The 19,501-nt window shown below is 31.4% G+C and overlaps 1 protein-coding gene and 1 pseudogene across 1 annotated transcript; one reads left to right on the forward strand and one right to left on the reverse strand.

Moving 5' to 3' along the window:
• Positions 1-8,278: 8,278 nt before the first annotated feature.
• Positions 8,279-9,694, forward strand: LOC115987876 (transcription factor MYB59). The gene is made up of 3 exons (XM_031111486.1): positions 8,279-8,469; positions 8,565-8,694; positions 8,871-9,694. The coding sequence occupies exons 1-3, from the start codon at positions 8,349-8,351 to the stop codon at positions 9,376-9,378; spliced, it is 759 nt and encodes a 252-aa protein (XP_030967346.1). The 5' UTR covers positions 8,279-8,348; the 3' UTR covers positions 9,379-9,694.
• Positions 9,695-14,423: 4,729 nt separating this feature from the next.
• On the reverse strand, positions 14,424-17,022 carry LOC115952828 (annotated as a pseudogene).
• Between the last annotated feature and the right edge of the window lie 2,479 nt (positions 17,023-19,501).

Raw genomic sequence — 19,501 nt, forward strand, 5'->3', positions numbered from 1 at the left:
TCAAAAGCCCTACGAACTGGGATTTCCCTATTTTGTCGCATCCCTATTGCATACTTAAAATAACCAAGAAAGCTTTTCTTTTTAATTGCATCAAAATGACCAGTGAATTGAAATTTTTCCTATTGAGTCACATCCTTACAATATGCCACTACTTTTAACCTCTTCTTCTCTTCCTTTCTCTCTATTTTTTTTAAGTGATTCAAACCTAAAAATCTGTATCACCACAACGATCCTGAACCGTATCTGTACCTTCAAACCTCTCCCAAAGCCATATCTTACAAACAATGACAATTTCTTTTGGGGTCAGTACATTGTCTACAAAAGGACAGTTTATAAAATGATTGTCATGATTGGGCCTATCCCGATATGCATGTAGACTATGGCGTCTACATATCCCAAAGTTTATTGTGCCTGGACATCACTTTACTTTTTTTTTGAGAAAGACACGGACTGAACACACGCACAGGGAGGGACATCACTTTACTTTCGTGAAACACCACCACAAATCCAGCTGATGTAAGACTTATCTCGAATGTGCATTTTTTTTTATGCGATTAGACAGGGCACTCAAGTAGTCTTCGAAAATATGTATGTAAATGTAATATACCAATGAAGTTTCCTAAGGAAATGATCAAACGTCGGGCTATCTTATCGTAGACCGAGATAAAGATAGCATTTTTGCTGTGTTACAGCATGACAAGTGTCACTATCTACTTATCTTTTAAATAATAAAAAATTCGAAAAAAGTGACTCAAAGTTTCTCCGTTCAAATTAATGATTCAGGTTTAATCAGGATAAACAAAATGTCATTTTGAGCTAAAGTGGTATTTACTATTTACTATTAGCAATCTTTACCAAGAGAGATGGTTGGGATTTCGATCCATTTGTGCTATTTGATGCTATTTCATATGTTATTCATGGCCAAAACAATAAAAGAAAAAAACATATATAGCAAAAAAAGAAAAGAAAATTAAGACAATAGTGATGGAAATGATGCAGCAGAAAATGACACCAATTATCTGACATAATATGAGATAAACTCTCTATCTGCTCCATGAGGGGGACCAATCACAAGTTAGAGATTATACGGACCACAATTAAGAGTACTATCATAAAAGTCTCTTTGTCAACTAGAATATTGAGTATATTCTGAATTCACCAGTATCTGAATCCGATGCTTGATTGAATTGTGCAAATAAAAGCATATACTCAATGACGCCCCCCCGCTACCTATTATATCTTAAAAACAACTCCAATTGCTTTATTACCAAAGCAATGATGTATTGAAGACCAAAACAAGAGGATGTAAGTGCAAAGTGACCCACATGAATTTCAGTATTCTCTTAATCATTCTAATATTTTGTCACAATAGTTGTTCTACCTTTGACTGATCACCAGTTTCACCTATTAGAAAAAAAAGGCAAAAAAAAGAAAAAAAGAAAAAAAAAAAACAAAGAAGAAAAAAGGATTTCTGCTTTAGATTCAAGACAAAGCCCACTAGAGTTTATAGGTAGGAAATAGGATTTCCATAGACGAAACCTTTTTTTTTTTTTTTGATTGGCCATAGATGAAACTTGGAGGGTACTAGGGCTTCTTGTCTAATTATGACCAAGATATGGTTTTATGGTGCTGTATGGTACAAAAGGTTATTTAATATTTCTACCAAAAAAGAGAGGTTATTTAAGGAGTATTAACCACAACGCAGTTATGGAAAGCTCGATCAATTATGGAAAGCCTTTAAAATTCCCAATTTCCCACCATCCAAAGCTATGGGGTCTTTACTCCATACATGGTGTGAGACAATTCCCTTCCCTCGCCTCCACTAGCTTTCTTTTTTAGTGCAACTGTAACGGAAAGAACAAAATACAAGTCCTTTCTAAAGTTCTTTTGCCATTGAATAATAAAAAGCAAATGCAATGTATATAGATATTATTTTTAGTAGATCCTCAAAAAAAAAAAAAAAGACATTATTTTTAGTAAAAGGCAAAAAAATATTTCGCTCTGTGCTCACCGCGTGTCTGCCTAAAGCAAATGCAATATAATATATTACCGCGTGGCTGCCTAAAGCAAATGCAATCAAATGCAATATAATATATTACCGCGTGGCTGCCTAAAGCAAATGCAATATAATATATGATCGTATCGCATATGATATGTTATCGTTTCACATAAAATATTTTCAGAGGAATACTATCATATTGGCAATTTGGCATCATTGTCGCATTGCTGTAGACACGTGGCAATTTGTGGAACCAAGTAGTTTTTGGAGTATCCATTATAAATTTAAAAAATTAGACTACAAAAAATTCAAAACCAATCCAAGGGCTAGACATAATTGAACTGTTATACATCACAGGCCTAGTGGCTGTGGTACTCTTTTTTTTTTTTTTTGGGGTGCTGAATTAGTGGCTGTGGTACTTGACAGAACACACGGAGGCATCAAATATTTTGGTCAACCCACTATGCTTTAAATTAGTACTTAACATTAGACAAGTTAAAGATTATTGATCGTTGTTTCCATTGAAATTAGCTTTTTTCATTAATGATTACCTCTGCTTTACTCGGTCAAAATTTAACAGTAATATTAAATATATTTCACTTGTTGATATGATAAGTAATGATTAATGATTGATGCAACATTATTTTTAAATTACAAAAACTAATTTTAATATACATCAATTACAACCGTTAGTGAATTTTCTTTTTTAAAACTGCGATCTCTAGGTTTATTGTGAATTTAGGAAAAAAATTTTCATTATCATACTCATATCACACATGCAAGGCATTATACAATAATGTATGTGCCGATATGCATATGCATGAATGTAAAGCATAAACCGGTCAAATTTCTCTATAAACAACTTCAAGTAATCTCCATTCAATTGAAAAACATACACATATATTATATGTACATATCTAAGAGAGAATTAGGTGGGGTGGCCATATATGGGTGGTGTCCACGTCACTAGTCTTTTTTTGTTTTTTGCTATTTTTTTTTTCAATCTCCACTCCACTATCTAGGTCCCTCAAAGCAAGGAGGAACAATCCCATTTGATTTCTAATATAATTCTTTTGTTTTATTTATAGCTTGTTCTATGCCAGATAAATTGCTAACATCACCACCACTAATAATATAATGTTGTTAGTATTAGCAGAGGCAAATATGCTATATCCCACTTTAAATATACCCATATCATATTGTTTTTTAGTGCAATAATATATGCATTACCCATCCTGTAACCATCTTTACTTGTCTATTTACATTTAATAATCCATGTAGGCCATAATTTTGTTTACTGATCTGTCGTCTAGTAAATTTCTTCACAATTTTTTAAAATGGGATCAGTACGGAGTTTTCTCTGGGACTGTATATAATAAAGACCACCAGCAAATCTCCATAAACAATTCCAGATGAGATTGAAAAAATGTCAATTTGAGCGTTTGGATTCTGCGTTTCCGTTAAATCCCGCATCACTTTTTTTTTTTTTTTTTTTTGCTTTCACACGTTTAAGGGAGCAAAATTTACTGTTTATGAGACAAATTTTACTGTTTATGTACTGTTTTATTACTGTTTATCACCGTAGCAGCACTGTTTATCACTGTAGCAGCACTGTTTATACATTAAAAATGGGTCTCATGGTACTATTCACACATTTAAAAATTATTTTGCTATAGTATTTTCAGTTTTCAGTTTTCAATTTTAACAACAATAAGTTCAATCCAAACGGACCCAATGTGTAGATAAAATCCAAACAACTTTTACTGTTTAACATACATGACAAGGAACACCAAATTTTAAATGTTGTGAAATTTAGCAAAGTACAACCCGATTGCATCCATAGAATGTACAAAGACTCCAAACATGCTCTGGCATGACAAGATTTGAGGTCAATTCAATTTTTTTATGTTGATTTAAAAAAAATTTCAACTCATACTCTTCCAATATTATTTTGAAGAAATCTATCTATACTAAATAATTAAAACAAGAGCTTAGATCCGGCAAAATTGGACCCGACTTGAGTCCAACTTGGAGTAAAAAATGGGTTGAACTGATAACCCGACCCGTTTTATTTATTGATTTTTTAAACAATGTTTTAAAAAATGATTTGTTTTATAATTCATATTTTCATTGTTTTGTTTATTTTTAGGAGCAACATTGTCATTGTGTATAAATAAATAAATGCCGGCCACATCATTATTATATATATATAAATAAATCAGTCTGTATCAAATTGAGAGTAAAACCAACCACTGTGGCACTACCATAGGGTCCATACCACAGCACTAGTAGCACTAAGATTTCCGACAAACCTAAGCTGATAAGTGATAAGATAACTATGGCTCTCTAGCCTATCTTCTAATTTATAAAACAATCATAGTTATAAAATTTAACTATTCATTGATTTGATTTCATAGTATGCTTAAATTATATTAAAATAAGCTATCAAAAAAAAAAAATTATATTAAAATTTTGTATTGTAGATAAAGTGGCTAGCACAATCACCCGCAAACTTGAACTGCAATTTGCAAATATGAAAATTTTTAATACTGGATCTACAACTAACGTTGAGTAAATTGAAGTTCAATTCATAATAAATATTTACAAATTCTTATTTACCTAATATGTTATGTTTTATTTTGAAGGTTTCTATTATTTATTATTATTTTTAGGTTATCTCTCTAGCCATTAGTAATATAACTTCATTTTTATTTTATATGCAACAGGAAAAAATGCACTTAAAAAAGTTGATAACTTAAAATGGTCCATGACATCAAGTTTTTTATATTGAATTTTTTGTGTGATAGCATTAGTGAATATATACTTTTAAATTGTGTAAAATTTGAATATATACTTTTAAATTGGTTTATCTAAGTTTTTAAGCTGAATTTGAATGTAAATGTTGGAATTTGTTAAAGAATTGTGCCTTTTCAATTCCAAGTTTAATGGTTAGAAGCTTAGTCTTTTGCTTTTTTGGTTAACTATTTGTTGCATAACTATACCAAAGTCAAATGCGTATTTTTATTATTATTTTAAAAAATCATGTGAAAAATATGAGTCACCCAAACTTAACCTAACCTAGTTCCAATCATAATAAGAATGACTTGTTCTTGACCCAAACCCATTTTGACCCGAACCCAATTAACCCGACCCGAACTGACACGGCCCAATTAGTTTGCCAGGTCTACGAGAGCTCAACAAAAAATTAATTTAATCCATGACAAATGTCCTAAATTAAACTTTAAATCCGTTCTATTTTGTACCTAATATGACTTCAATTGGAAACTATTTCCAATTCATTCAAATACTTTCAATGTTGAAACTAGTCTAAATTCTCTTAAATCCTAAAACTTATCATAAACTCAAGTACCAACTTCAACAAAAAAGTAAATGATAACACCATGTTTTCAAAAATTAGATAAGCCTTTTCAATAGATTTTCATTATGACTGAATTTTAATACTTTAAAAAAAAAAATTGTAATAAACATTAATAACGTTCATTGCATCACAATACCTAACATCACGTAGTAACAAACTACATTTTTTCATATATATTTTCCCAACAAACAAAATAGTCCTTATCAAGTTGTCATACTAAAGTTAAATTAAAATTATTAAGCTAATTATACTACAAATGAAAATCTATTTTTAGTAAAAATTCTTACTATTTAGAACCCCCCAAAAGAAATTCAAAATTATGATTCTAAAAGAAAAGTAATTTACAATTACATAGAGTATTTATTGATAATTTGAATGATGTAGATTATGTCCACAGTTATCAACTTGACAGTGAAAACAATCACCGACTGAACGCCTCTGAGGAACTTATAAAAAAACAAAAAACTAAAACTATTACCAAATCTAAAAAAGCAATCAACAATACACAAGCAAGACAATTAGATAATGATATAAAAACAAATGAAGAATCTCCAATGGAAAAATTGAAGTTTATAGTAATTATTTTTAATCCCTTAGATGATGTGGCCATACTAAAAATTGACATGTCATCACTCCAATCTACATATTAGGGACTAGAAGAGATTACTTAAAAGTTTGTTAGAGACTAAAAATAATCACTTTAAACTTCAAGGACTAATATCACCCATGGGTTAAAGTTTAGAGACTAATGGTATATGTTGACTTAAGTTATATTCTGTACCAGCCAAATATGGAAAAAAATTATCAAGAATATTTGCAAGTTGAAACCAAACATTGGAAAACATTTCCCTGAATTTTTTTCACTAAAAAGTCAAAACATTTCTTCTTAAGAAATATTAAAATAAGAGTAAGATTTAGGTACAGTACTTATGTGCTGTTCCTTAGGTTCTCCTCTTAAGATTCTAATATGTGAATTTTTTAGTTAAGTAGCCACATGACTCAATCTTAAGTAGGGAACTTAAGAAACAACAACTAAGATATAGTACCTAAGTTTTGTCCTTAAAATAAATAAAGCATTAATGTGCCCGTAAGTAAGTATGCAAGGTTTACAATCTAGTTTAATGATATTGGATCGTGTAATTTCATTTAAATTTCAAGAAGGAATAGCAGTAATGTTTCTTAAACCCTAAAAGATAAGAATTATGTTCAAAACAAATAAATACTCTATGGCTCTAACCAAAGTTAGTCATTGTAGGCTTGTAGCTCAACTAGCATTCCACTCTCACTGGTAAACATATCATTGCTGGTTTTAAACTGCATTTTTTATCATAGCATACGCAAGCACACACAAACGGAGGTGGAGGGGGGGGGGGACCTGATAAGTTGGCTCTCACTAAACTTTTTGGAAAATTGAATAGATGCAAAAAAAAAAAAAAAAAAAATATTGCACGTCTTCTTTACTTTCATAACTAGAATTTTAGAACCAAATTTATTTTGAGATTTAATAAATCCTGGCTTTCTAAAGATTCTGGGAATTAAATATGCAGTATATCCAAATTATAAATACCTAAAAAAAATATAATGGAAAAGATTAGTAATTAATATTTGAGCTTTACATATACATTTAGGGCAAACAGATTGGGCATCTTTCTCTCTTTTTCTTCTTTTTTTTCCCATAAGGATAAAGGATGGAAAGAAGAGGTTTAAAGGAGTTATCAATAAGTTTCAGCCACTTTGACAACACTACTAATTGATACAATAAGATGAGCTAATTCAACGATAATTAGATATGCTTGAGGATATTCTCTGAGCTAAACAAGTACACATATTCTTGCAAGAGCAAGAGTCGAAAATAATTATATAATAGGTCCATGAAAACAAACTTCGATATATTGCTTGAGCAAGACATATCTAATTACACAACCTTATCATCTTGCACAGGCAATAAAGTGATATATTGCTCCACAACTGATAATTTTATATAGTTTCTACATTGCAAACTTCAATTGTTTTATTTAAAGTGAGCATAAAGCTATGCAGCACCTCCCAATCTAAGATTGCTGGGGGGGCACAAAACAAACCAAATTGTGCTAGCCTTCTTAGATAGGAACTTGACCTCCTTAGCATTTAACAATATCATTACAATAGATGTGTTGGATTAATATCTCATTCCGTCTTCTCATTTAAAATAAAGACAAGAAAAGGTCACTTGTAAGGCTCCTTAATAGTTCCATTCTATTCCCTTCTTTTTAAGATTTGACCGTATCTTCTTTTTTCTTTTCCTTAACTTCTAAATTATGGCCTTTACTAAAGTCAAGGGCACTAACATCATTTCCTCAAATTGGATGGAGGGAGAAGAAGATCCAGCGACTTCCATTAACTTATTCTTCAGTATCCAACCAAGCCTGAGCTAATGCTCCTTATTAAAGAATTTTCTCCAAAATGCTACTTTTTCCCACTTTAATTAACACCATCCACATTATATTTTCTATACACAAACTTACTGGAAACAACACAAGGAGCTCTATTATATGAAAATATATGTAATTCAAATTAATGTTAACCATGATGTATGATCCAAATCCATCTAACCTACAATATAACCTTTCTAAAAAAGGATCTTTATTTGTATGAAATGCTTAATTTACTAAAGTACATATCTTTACAACTTACAAGGAGGGCTGATTATGAAGCGCATATCAACAGATCAATCTCTTACTTTGATTATTTCATTGTAATGGATGACATCATATGCATGGTGTGCCTATCACCAAATGAGGCATGTGGGCACCACATTTACGGTGAGGATGCAACATCATCATATTATATTACCCAAAACTTATCACACTATTCACAAGGGAAACTGGGTGTATATATATATATACATATATTAGTACATTTAGGTGTCCATGTGCCATTGAATAGGTGAAGAAAGATCCCTTTAGAGACAAACACAGAGAGAGAGAGAGTATGAAAATGGTGCAAGAGGGAATCCGAAAAGGTCCATGGACAGAACAGGAGGACTTCAAATTGAACTGCTTTGTAGGATTGTTCGGTGATCGACGTTGGGATTTTATAGCTAAGGTTTCAGGTTTGAAGGTGGAGGGAGACAAATAATAGGTATGGTTATATGGATATAGGGGGCCATTGGAAAGAGCTACCTTTAACCACCTGGTTTTGTTGTAGGTTTGAACAGAACAGGAAAGAGTTGCAGGTTACGCTGGGTTAATTACCTACACCCTGGTCTCAAGCGAGGTAAGATGACACCCCAAGAAGAGCGCCTTGTGCTGGAGCTTCACTCCAAATGGGGAAACAGGTTTGCCAACATCCTAAAAATTAGTAGTTGAATATTTTTCCATACATGTAAATCCTCAGTTCTGTGCGCTTTGGAACATAAGGATGATTATACTGTTTTTCCTCAATAACTACTAGCTTGCTTGTTCACATATCTATACCGGTATTCAATTAATATGTAGTCATGATCCAATACAGATGGTCAAGAATTGCCCGCAAATTACCAGGGCGTACAGATAACGAGATTAAGAATTATTGGAGAACTCATATGAGGAAAAAGGCTCAAGAGGAAAAACAGGCTATGTCTCCCTTGTCATCATCTTCTAATTGCTCTTCCTCATCCCCAAGCAATCCTATTGCGGAATCATTGCCCTTCACAGAGACTAGAGAGAAGAGCTTTCATGACACAGCGGGCCCTGACATAAAAGCTTCAGCAGAAAAGCAGGTTGAAGAAGAGCAAGGGGGTGAAAAGGGGTACTCAATGGATGATATATGGAAAGACATTGAGAACACCTTAATTCCTGGTAATGATGGCTGTATTGAAGAAGGTAGCAGTTTTCCTTGTCCTACTTTGGATTTTCCAACATGGGATCAATACCATTCGGAATCACCATGGACTATGGCTGAAGAGAGTAAGATGTTTCTCCCCGCATGTGATCATTTATTTCCCTGTTCTGATTATGGGACAGCATATCTAACTGGCTAATCATAATTTTACTTGGTAGAATTTGTTCATATATGTAATAGTGTCCCTAGGAGGATCTAACCTGTAAAGCATGGGTTTTCTATTCAGTCCTGCGTCCTTTCTTTTTGTTGCTAAACCAGTCCTGCATCCTTTGAAACCATTGTAATCATCTCATGCAAGAATATGTCTGTGTTTTGTGTGTTTATACTTTCCAGATAGGAAGAGAGAACTTCATCAAATCTCCCATGAGGAGGTTGGTAAGTTTATGGATGTAATGTATAATATGCCCTTACATTTCAAATTTCAATAAAGCTGCTTCTATCTAGAGTTAGCATTTTTTGTTATGTATAATATGCCCTTACATTTCAAATTTATAGATACTCAAAGGTATACGAGAGATAGAGAGCATGTTGTTGAACTTGTTCAAGGAATACTTTGTGCCAGAGATTGCGTTACACTTCACATATATAGCTACTCCAAAATTCGCAAAGTGGCATTGTTAGAAGATTAAGAGAGATAATATAGATTGATGTGGAACTTGTTTAGTGACACGATAAAATTTGGGGGGAAGAAAAAGAATATATTTATGAGTACTGTACAATACTGTTAAAGAGGTACTGTTCACATTTATCTACCGATGCAACCGTGTATGATGTAGAGAATATAAGAACGTATGAAATGAAATCAGAGAGCTAGATTTAACTATTAAATTGGTAAAAACATCATCATTTAATTCCTAAGAGAATCATATTCTCATAATTAAAAAAAAAATCCCTAAGAGAAAGGGAGAGAAGAAGTTACAAATGTTGGATGGAATTTCAATAAATAATTCCCCGAAAAGTTGCTTTTACAACTTTAAAAAATCTTTAGATAAGATAAAGAGAATGTTATCCTAACGAAGATATGATCAAAAACCACTAATTCAAATATAATCTAATCATTTTATACTTGTTATGCAGGGAGCATAAGACTTATTAGTGGTTATACGACTCGTTTAAGAGTCACAGAACTCATTACATAAAAAACTTAAACAAAAATATAAGAAGCTTTTTAAGATATTAATCAGTGACTTAAAGGAACCAAAGTTGATCCCGCAAGCTAAATTATGAATTTCTAGACTTCTTTTAGTGTTCTTGTTTAAACGCTCAAGTGTTTGTAAGCCCTCTTAAATATTCCTTGCATAATTCAGCTAGCAGTTTGTAGCAGAATATGCAGTAATTAACACTTAAGTCACTTCAACACTTTCATAGCCAAATGATTCAAAGTAATACAAGGAATTATCATATGAAACCAACCAAAGCCCTAATGAATTTGATGCTCTACAATTAATATATATATATATATATATATATATAGACTTCCTTTTTAAGATGGCACAATGACCATTGATAATGCTCTTGAATATGAATTTGAGAATCTTCTGCGGAATAAAGACTCTTCGTCTTTTCTTTCAATTATTATCCTTAATTAGTTAATCAATAAACAAGTCTCTTTCAGATGCCAACTGCTTCTACCCTTGTTCCAGTGAAATTTCAAACAATCTTGACAATCCAAGTAAGCTAGCGTGTGGTTGGTTTCTGGAATCTGGGTTAGGGTAGTTGATGATGTAAATTTAACAAAGTTTTCATTGTTAACAATTACCTCAAAGTTCAGGAAACAAGGTAGATTAAATAGTGGTAGAATTAATTGAAACAAGGACATTTATTAAAATAAGTTATAAAGGCATAAAGGCTAGTGCACAAAACAAAAGAAGGAGATTCAGCTTTTCTAGAGTGAAGCCTAAAAATTAGTTTTTAAGGGATAAATTCACTTTAGCAACATGTGGTAAAGGGAAAGCTTCCCTTATCAAGCCATAGTTTAAAAAAGGGTCGTGTAGTGCCCGTTAATACCCAGCTTTTTTGCTGCAGTCTTTTACACAGCTTTACGTGTCTTTTTATCAGATGTGGGTCAGCTTAATAGGAAAAAAGAAAAATGCACAAAGAGACCAAAATACCCTTTTTCACGCCTCTCACCAACTTAAGCCTAGTCAAGCGTCTCACACAGGAAAATTTGAAAACTCATGCGTCTTTCGCAGGAAAACAACACCAAACATCTTACAGAAAAGAAAAAACTAAAATCACAATCCTCTCACAGGAAACAACCAACATAAAAAAATATTAAAAAAAAAAAAAAAATCTAAAATCACAATCCTCAGGAAACAACAAAGTATCATTAGATCCAAAAAAAAAAAAAAAAAAAAAAAAAACCCATAAGAACATATGGGAGAACATAAAATTTTTTTGAGGGAGACGAACTGGGTCAATGGAGGGGAAATCAAGGAGGAGACGAACTGAGTTAGAAAAGAAAGCTTTGAAAAAAAAAATAGAAGACAAGGAAGTTGAGCTAAGAGTTTCATATGGGAGAACATAAAAATTTTAAAAGATGAGAAAGGAAAAGCAGAAAGAAGGAGAAGCAGAAAGGATGAGAGAAGATAAGTGTAAGGGTGATGAGATACGTGTGGTTGAGAAAAAAAGGAGAAGTAAAAATAAATAAATTAAAGTAAAAGGTGGCTTGATGGGATACGTGTCTATCATGGAAGGAATTTTACAAAATAAAAATTACAAATTGTATTTCAATACAACAAATTATCACATAATTTTCACGTTAGTTGAGTTGTCAAATCTTTTATGTATTATTTTAAATTGGTATATATGTTAAGACCATATAGAACATGCAGGGAAATCAAGGAGGAGACGAACTGAGTTAGAAAAGAAAGCTTTGAAAAAAAAAATAGAAGACAAGGAAGTTGAGCTAAGAGTTTCATATGGGAGAACATAAAAATTTTAAAAGATGAGAAAGGAAAAGCAGAAAGAAGGAGAAGCAGAAAGGATGAGAGAAGATAAGTGTAAGGGTGATGAGATACGTGTGGTTGAGAAAAAAAGGAGAAGTAAAAATAAATAAATTAAAGTAAAAGGTGGCTTGATGGGATACGTGTCTATCATGGAAGGAATTTTACAAAATAAAAATTACAAATTGTATTTCAATACAACAAATTATCACATAATTTTCACGTTAGTTGAGTTGTCAAATCTTTTATGTATTATTTTAAATTGGTATATATGTTAAGACCATATAGAACATGCAGGGAAATCAAGGAGGAGACGAACTGAGTTAGAAAAGAAAGCTTTGAAAAAAAAAATAGAAGACAAGGAAGTTGAGCTAAGAGTTTCATATGGGAGAACATAAAAATTTTAAAAGATGAGAAAGGAAAAGCAGAAAGAAGGAGAAGCAGAAAGGATGAGAGAAGATAAGTGTAAGGGTGATGGGATACGTGTGGTTGAGAAAAAAAGGAGAAGTAAAAATAAATAAATTAAAGTAAAAGGTAGCTTGATGGGATACGTGTCTATCATGAAAGGAATTTTACAAAATAAAAATTACAAATTGTATTACAATACAACAAATTATCACAAAATTTTCACATCAGTTGAGTTGTCAAATCTTTTATGCATTATTTTAAATTGGCATGCATGTTAAGACCATATAGAACATGTAATCCAACGGTTAGATTTTCAAAATATGAATTCAGTAATAAATTATTGGGTAGTGTAACATTTTTCAGAGTTACGTTAGGTGTAACTTGAACTCAACTCTATATTTTTTAATTCGATATGAATTTTAACAAATTTACTGTTAGATTATATTATCTTTGTATATTTTTCATTCTTACAAAATTTCAAGGTGATAAAAAATTAATAGTTATGTCATCTATCAATTGTCTAGATTCAAGTTTTAGTGATTTAAAATAATTCATAAAAGATGAGTTTATAGATCAAATGGTAAATTACATTTGATTGGCATGCATGTTAAGACCATATAGAACATGTAATCCAACGGTTAGATTTTCAAAATATAAATTTAGTAACAAATTATTGGGTAGTGTAACATTTTTCAGAGTTACGTCAGGTGTAACTCGAACCTAACCCCATATTTCTTAATTCGATGTGAATTTTGTCAAATCTACTGTTAGATTACATTGTCTTCATATATTTTTCATGCTTACCAAATTTCAAGGTGATCAAAGATTAATAGTCATGTCATCAATCAATTGTGTAGATTCAAGTTTTAGTGGTTTAAAATAATGCATAAAAGATGAGTTTATACATCAAACAGTAAATTACATCCGATTAGCATGAAAATTGGCATGCATGTTAAGACCATATAGAACATGTAATCCAATGGTTGGATTTCAAAATATAAATTTAGTAATAAGTTATTGGGTAGTGTAACATTTTTCAGAGTTACGTCAAGTGTAACTCGAATTCAACCCTATATTTCTTAATTTGATGTGAATTTTGTCAAATCTACCGTTAAATTACATTGTCTTTGTATATTTTTCATGCTTACAAAATTTCAAAGTGATCAAAGATTAATAGTCATGTCATCAATTAATTGTCTAGATTCAAGTATTAGTGATTTAAAATAATGCATAAAAAATGAGTTTATAGATCAAATAGTAAATTACATCCGATTAGCATGAAAATTGGCATGCATGTTAAGACCATATAGAACATGTAATCTAACGGTTGGATTTTCAAAATATAGATTTAGTAATAAGTTAATGGGTAGTGTAACATTTTTCAGAGTTACGTTAGGTGTAACTCGAACCCAACCCTATACTTTTTAATTCGATGTGAATTTTGTCAAATCTACTGTTAGATTACATTGTTTTCGTATATTTTTCATGCTTACAAAATTTTAAGGTGATCAAAAATTAATAGTCATGTCACCAATCAATTGTCTAGATTCAAGTTTTAGTGGTTTAAAATAATGCATAAAAGATGAGTTTATAGATCAAATGGTAAATTACATCCGATTGGCATGAAAATTTGCATGCATGTTAAGACCATATAAAACATGTAATCCAATGGTTGGATTTTCAAAATATGAATTTAGTAATAAGTTATTGGGTAGTGTAATAAAGACATTATATTGTCAAAATTAATATTGTCCAATGACATAATATTGTCAAAATTAACAAACACAATATTGTCATAATTTTTTTCTTTTACAAGCTCAAGAGTTTATGCCTAACATTTCAAAGAAAATATTGGATTCAATCCGATTTCACTTGAAGTACATTTTTTTCTTTTTCGGGCACCATTTGAGGAAGTACAGTTATCTTTTCCCAGGCATGTTGAGATGTTATGGCCAACATGCTTGCAAAGGCCACAAGACTTCTTTTTCTTTCCTAATTCTCTTTCACCTTTCATTCGTTTTTGCTTCGGACGACCTTTTGTCTTTAAGAGCGGAGGACAATTAATGAAGCAATCTCCATCAATCATATCATTAACATTAGCATCAACCATATTTTCCTTATCCACTAAATTTTCATCATCCACCACTAGTAATTCCTTTTCACTTAATGATGCTTCACGACACCAACATGGTGGTAAATACAAGGATGGAATTTGGTAATAATCTTTATGAAGGAATACACTAAGTACATGACGACAAAGTATACCCCAAAATTCAAAATTCTTGCAATTACAATATGTCATCTTACCATCCCATAATACTTTGTGCCTTTGACTAGTTTCATCTTTATAATATTGTAGCACAAATTCAATACCATTTTCTTGAAGCATCGAATATTGTGTTGCTCTCCCAAATTCCTCTTGAAAAATCTTGAAAGCATAGGGCATCAAAACACTATGTGCTTGGTCTTCTAATGGTGACAATGATCTTAAAGAAGAACCTCTATATGTCTCCAACATTGTATCATGTGATTGTGTTTGCTCAATATCTTCAATGGCAAGATCAACCTAAAATTACAAATAGTAAAATAAATTAAAAACTTTTGTATGACACATGAAGACTAGAAATATTAACCAAAAAAAAAAAAAAATTATACAACAAAAGAAATCAATGGTAAATAATGACTTACTTGTTTGATGAGTTGGATCAAGTTTGTGTGAGAACTAACAAATCGTTTAATAAATGCATTTATACTTTCTGATCTTCCGGTTGTTGTCATTCCACAAAAAAATGCCCACGAAGGTAACATGGTACTTAAAAGTGCTTGATTTGATATAAACCAATTACATGTTTGTTAGAAAGCATGTCATATTTTGTCATAACTTGAAGCCACTGATTGTCAAAATCTTCACATGACTCTAACTTGTATAACATATAGAAGTCCATGCACCAATTTAAATATTGATTATGAAGAATTGATGTAAACCAACCGCTAAATTTAGCGGTAATATGCCATATACAAAAGGCATGCTTTGTAGTAGTGAATTCTTTTGATATTGCCTTTGTAATCCATGAATCTTGGTCTGTCAAAATTGCCTTGGGTTGATTCCTCATTAAGCATGCAAAAGTCTGCTAATCAAATACAAATTTACTAAAGCATGAAAATATTTCAAAGGATATACGTAATTATTCTACTAGTTAATCAAATAAAATTTAAAAAATAATTGTACAAATTTATAAGACAAAGAATGTACCTTCATTAGCCATCGAAAGACACTTATTGTTTCATTTCGAAGAAGTGCACAATCAAAGAGAATTGTTTTTCCATGATTATTGACACCAACAAAAATATCAAAAGGCATATCATAAGCATTCACCTTATAAGTAGTATAAAAAACAACCACATCTCCATATTTTTGGTACCAATCAAAACAATGAGTAGGTGACCAAAAAATATGTTCCAATCTATTTTCTTCATCAGTTGTAAATGCATATTGGAATCTAGAGTTCTCTTCTTTAGCAACTTTGCAAAATTGTAGAAGATCCATGGCATCATTCTTTGCATTCTTCCTTCTCATTTTCACATAAAGATTATGAATATCCTTTTGAAAAAATGGAAGTTGTCCATGTTTCAAATGCCTCTCAAGTTCCATAACACGCATTACCTCTCTAATTGAAAGTCCAGCTTCTTTCAATAAGAAAATTCATTTTTCATCATTTATAGTGATAACTCGATTGGCTGGAAGAAATCGCACTTCTGAATAGGAGAACAAATCATGATTGTGGTCTACAACAAACTTATTGACATGCCATTTTCGAGGAAAAATATTAAATGACTTTCGCAAAATGATACTTAAATGAGCATTACATCCACATTTTAAAGACTTCCTATTTCTTTGCTCCTTAGATGGATCCACTATTTTTAGTGGTTGTTTACCTTGTCGATGACAAAAGAAATCACATCTTACTATTTTTTTTTTCCTCAGTACGACCTTTTCGAATTGTAAAACCATATCAATTTGCATAATTTTTATAGAAAATGAAAGCTTCTTCTTCACTAGGAAAACATTGACCAACAAAAGGCTCAAACTCATTTTCTATTGAATTTATATCTTCATGTTCTTCAATAACTCCCATTTTATCTATTGGACATTCATTCCAATAAATTATTCCATCATTTGGAAGCTCATTTAATTCAACACAATTCTTTGAAACACTTCCATGAACCCCACTTGCAATCAAATCATCATCAACTTGTGCTATATTAAAACAAAAATTTAAAAAACAATCAACATCATATTATGTAATATATGAATTATATATTACAAATAAAATGAAAATAATAATATCTTCTTGAGATAATTCATTTAAGTCAAAACAATCCATTGGAACAAATTGATGAGCCTCACTTGCATCTACATTGTTATCCATTAGTGCTACAATATACATGTATCAAAAATAAAAATTAACAACATATTAATTTTAACCTATTTTTTAAAAATCACTATGAATCAAATAAAATACAATAGTGGTACATTGTTTAATTATTCCTCAATCTTTTATTGACATTTCTTCATCTCTTCTTCTCTTTGATATTGGTAAAGGAGAAGAAATTTAGTTTGATATTGGTAAAGTGAAAGAAAGTGGATGGTAAAATATTGGTAAAGTGAAAGAAAGTGGATGGTAAAATATTGGTAAAATAAGATTTGGTGGAAAATAAAAAGTGAAAGGGAGGGAAATGTGTTAAGAGGGCAATTTTGTCCAAAGAAAAAAGAGCTCTTAGCAGTGCCAGCTGTGTCCCATATTAAGAGGGCAAATCTGTCCAAATTTTCCTTACATGTCATGTCATGCTTTTTCTCTAATTTACTCAATTTATTTATTTATGTGGGACCTAAGAAGGAGGACCTTAACAAGCACCCTTTGGTGCTTGTTAACATTCTCCTTTAAAAAATTCTCAACTTTAAAGAGAACTATCTTATGCATTGGTTGCAAGCAACTGGTGTCTTACAACTAATGGGGACCACACACTTGCAGATTCCATGTTATGAAACATTGGTTACATACAATTGATGTGCAAGATAGTGCCTCCAACTTTACCCAATTGAGTTTTGAGTCCCTTTTGGGTAAAGGCAAAAGGCAAAGCTTTGTGCTTTTTGTCTCAGCATTTTTGTAAATAATCTAACTTTTAGCTTCTTGTCATACATTTAACATAAAAGTTACAAAAAATTATATCTTTTGATAAACACTATGCAAATAAGCAACAGGAAACTGTGGGTATCCAAACAAACACTTGTATTGCGTAACTATATGTTAGAATTTAACATCAAAACTTATACATGTAGATCTCATGCTTCGAGAAAAAATGATTTTTTTTTACCACTTGCATTTATAAAAAATATTTTATCTACTTGTGATTTAGAAAAAAAAGACACTCTACCCACATGTGTTTTTTTATTAGTACCATTATATTTAATGGCCTAATTTAACATACACTAATAAAGCGAATATTAGATGGATAAAATAGAATGCTAATATTGTAAACTCTTTATCATGCTCACTCAAAATACTCATTTTTCTTCAATTAGCTACTGAACAATGACATACTCATCACCTATACATTCAATATCATATTTCTCAGTCAATCTAAAAGTATTTGGAGGATAAATCACTCATTTAAGTGGGAAAAAAAAAAAGATTTCTTATGATGCCAGTATCTTTTCATAGTAACAAATTAAGCATAGAAACTTAATTTGAGTTTATATTCAATCAAATCTCCCCCATTTTTTTTTCTTTTGCTGAATATAATTCAATCAAATATAGACAGCCAAAATTCAAAACCATTACAACCATGTTCTTACATAGTATGTGTTACAATAGGCTTTGTAACAGATATACTAATATAAAATAATAATAATAATAATAATACTGTAACAATAAAAAAAAAAAAAAATCTATCTATATATATACACACACATGTGTGTGTGTGTTTCTTTGTAAACATTGAAGCTTCAATTCCTATAGGAGCAATATAAAATAAAAATAAAAAACAACACAGAAGAGTAAATTTCAAATAATATAACATGGAAGTGATGGTACATAGTATAAACATGTATGAATTAGAGCAAAAATAAAATTAATCAGGGTTAATATATTTACCTTAGAGAAAATTTTCTAGTAAAAGAACCATAGCCTCACAAACACGAAGCGATTCAAACTTGAATTCATCAAATGGTGTTACATATTTTCGTGCGCACACGCACAAAAGGAATCGGAGTGTAAAATAGAAAGGAAAGAGAAGAGGAATAGAGATCTTATAGATTTGATCTCAAGTCCAGTCCAAGCTGTTGCTACGAGATTTCCGAGTTTTGATTTCAATTTTTCCTAGTATTTTCTTGGGAAACAAACGGATCGTAAGAGCATTCACATTGGGAATGCCATATGCCATTTGTAGGCAAAATTTAGCATAAAGACCCAAAAAACCCCCACATCCGGACTTGTAAAAAGCAAGTATTGCAAAATTTTTTTGCAATACTGCTACAGTGCAATTCTAAAAGTAGAATTGCACTGTAGCAACAATTGGTAAACAAATAATATTTTTTTATTCACATATTTGACTCTCTCTCTCATCGTGGTGTCTCTTCTCTGTTTCTCATCTCCTTTCTCTCTCCACAATGGCCTCTCTCTCTCATCATATCTCTCTCTCATGGTGGGCTATTCTGGCGTGGGTCGTGGGTTTGGTGTGGAGGTGAGACTGGGGAAGTTGAGATCGGTGTGGTATGGTGGCGATTTTTGAGTTTTTTGGGTCCGTTTTCTAGGTATTTTTGGGTCTAGGTCGGTGTGGTCTGATCGGCGGCGTATTTAAGCTTTTTCCGGCGTGGTTTCCTCTCAACAAGTGCAGGCAAGCTGAGTT

The sequence above is a fragment of the Quercus lobata genome, chromosome 1, assembly GCF_001633185.2.
Source record: "Quercus lobata isolate SW786 chromosome 1, ValleyOak3.0 Primary Assembly, whole genome shotgun sequence".
Lineage (NCBI taxonomy): Eukaryota > Viridiplantae > Streptophyta > Magnoliopsida > Fagales > Fagaceae > Quercus > Quercus lobata.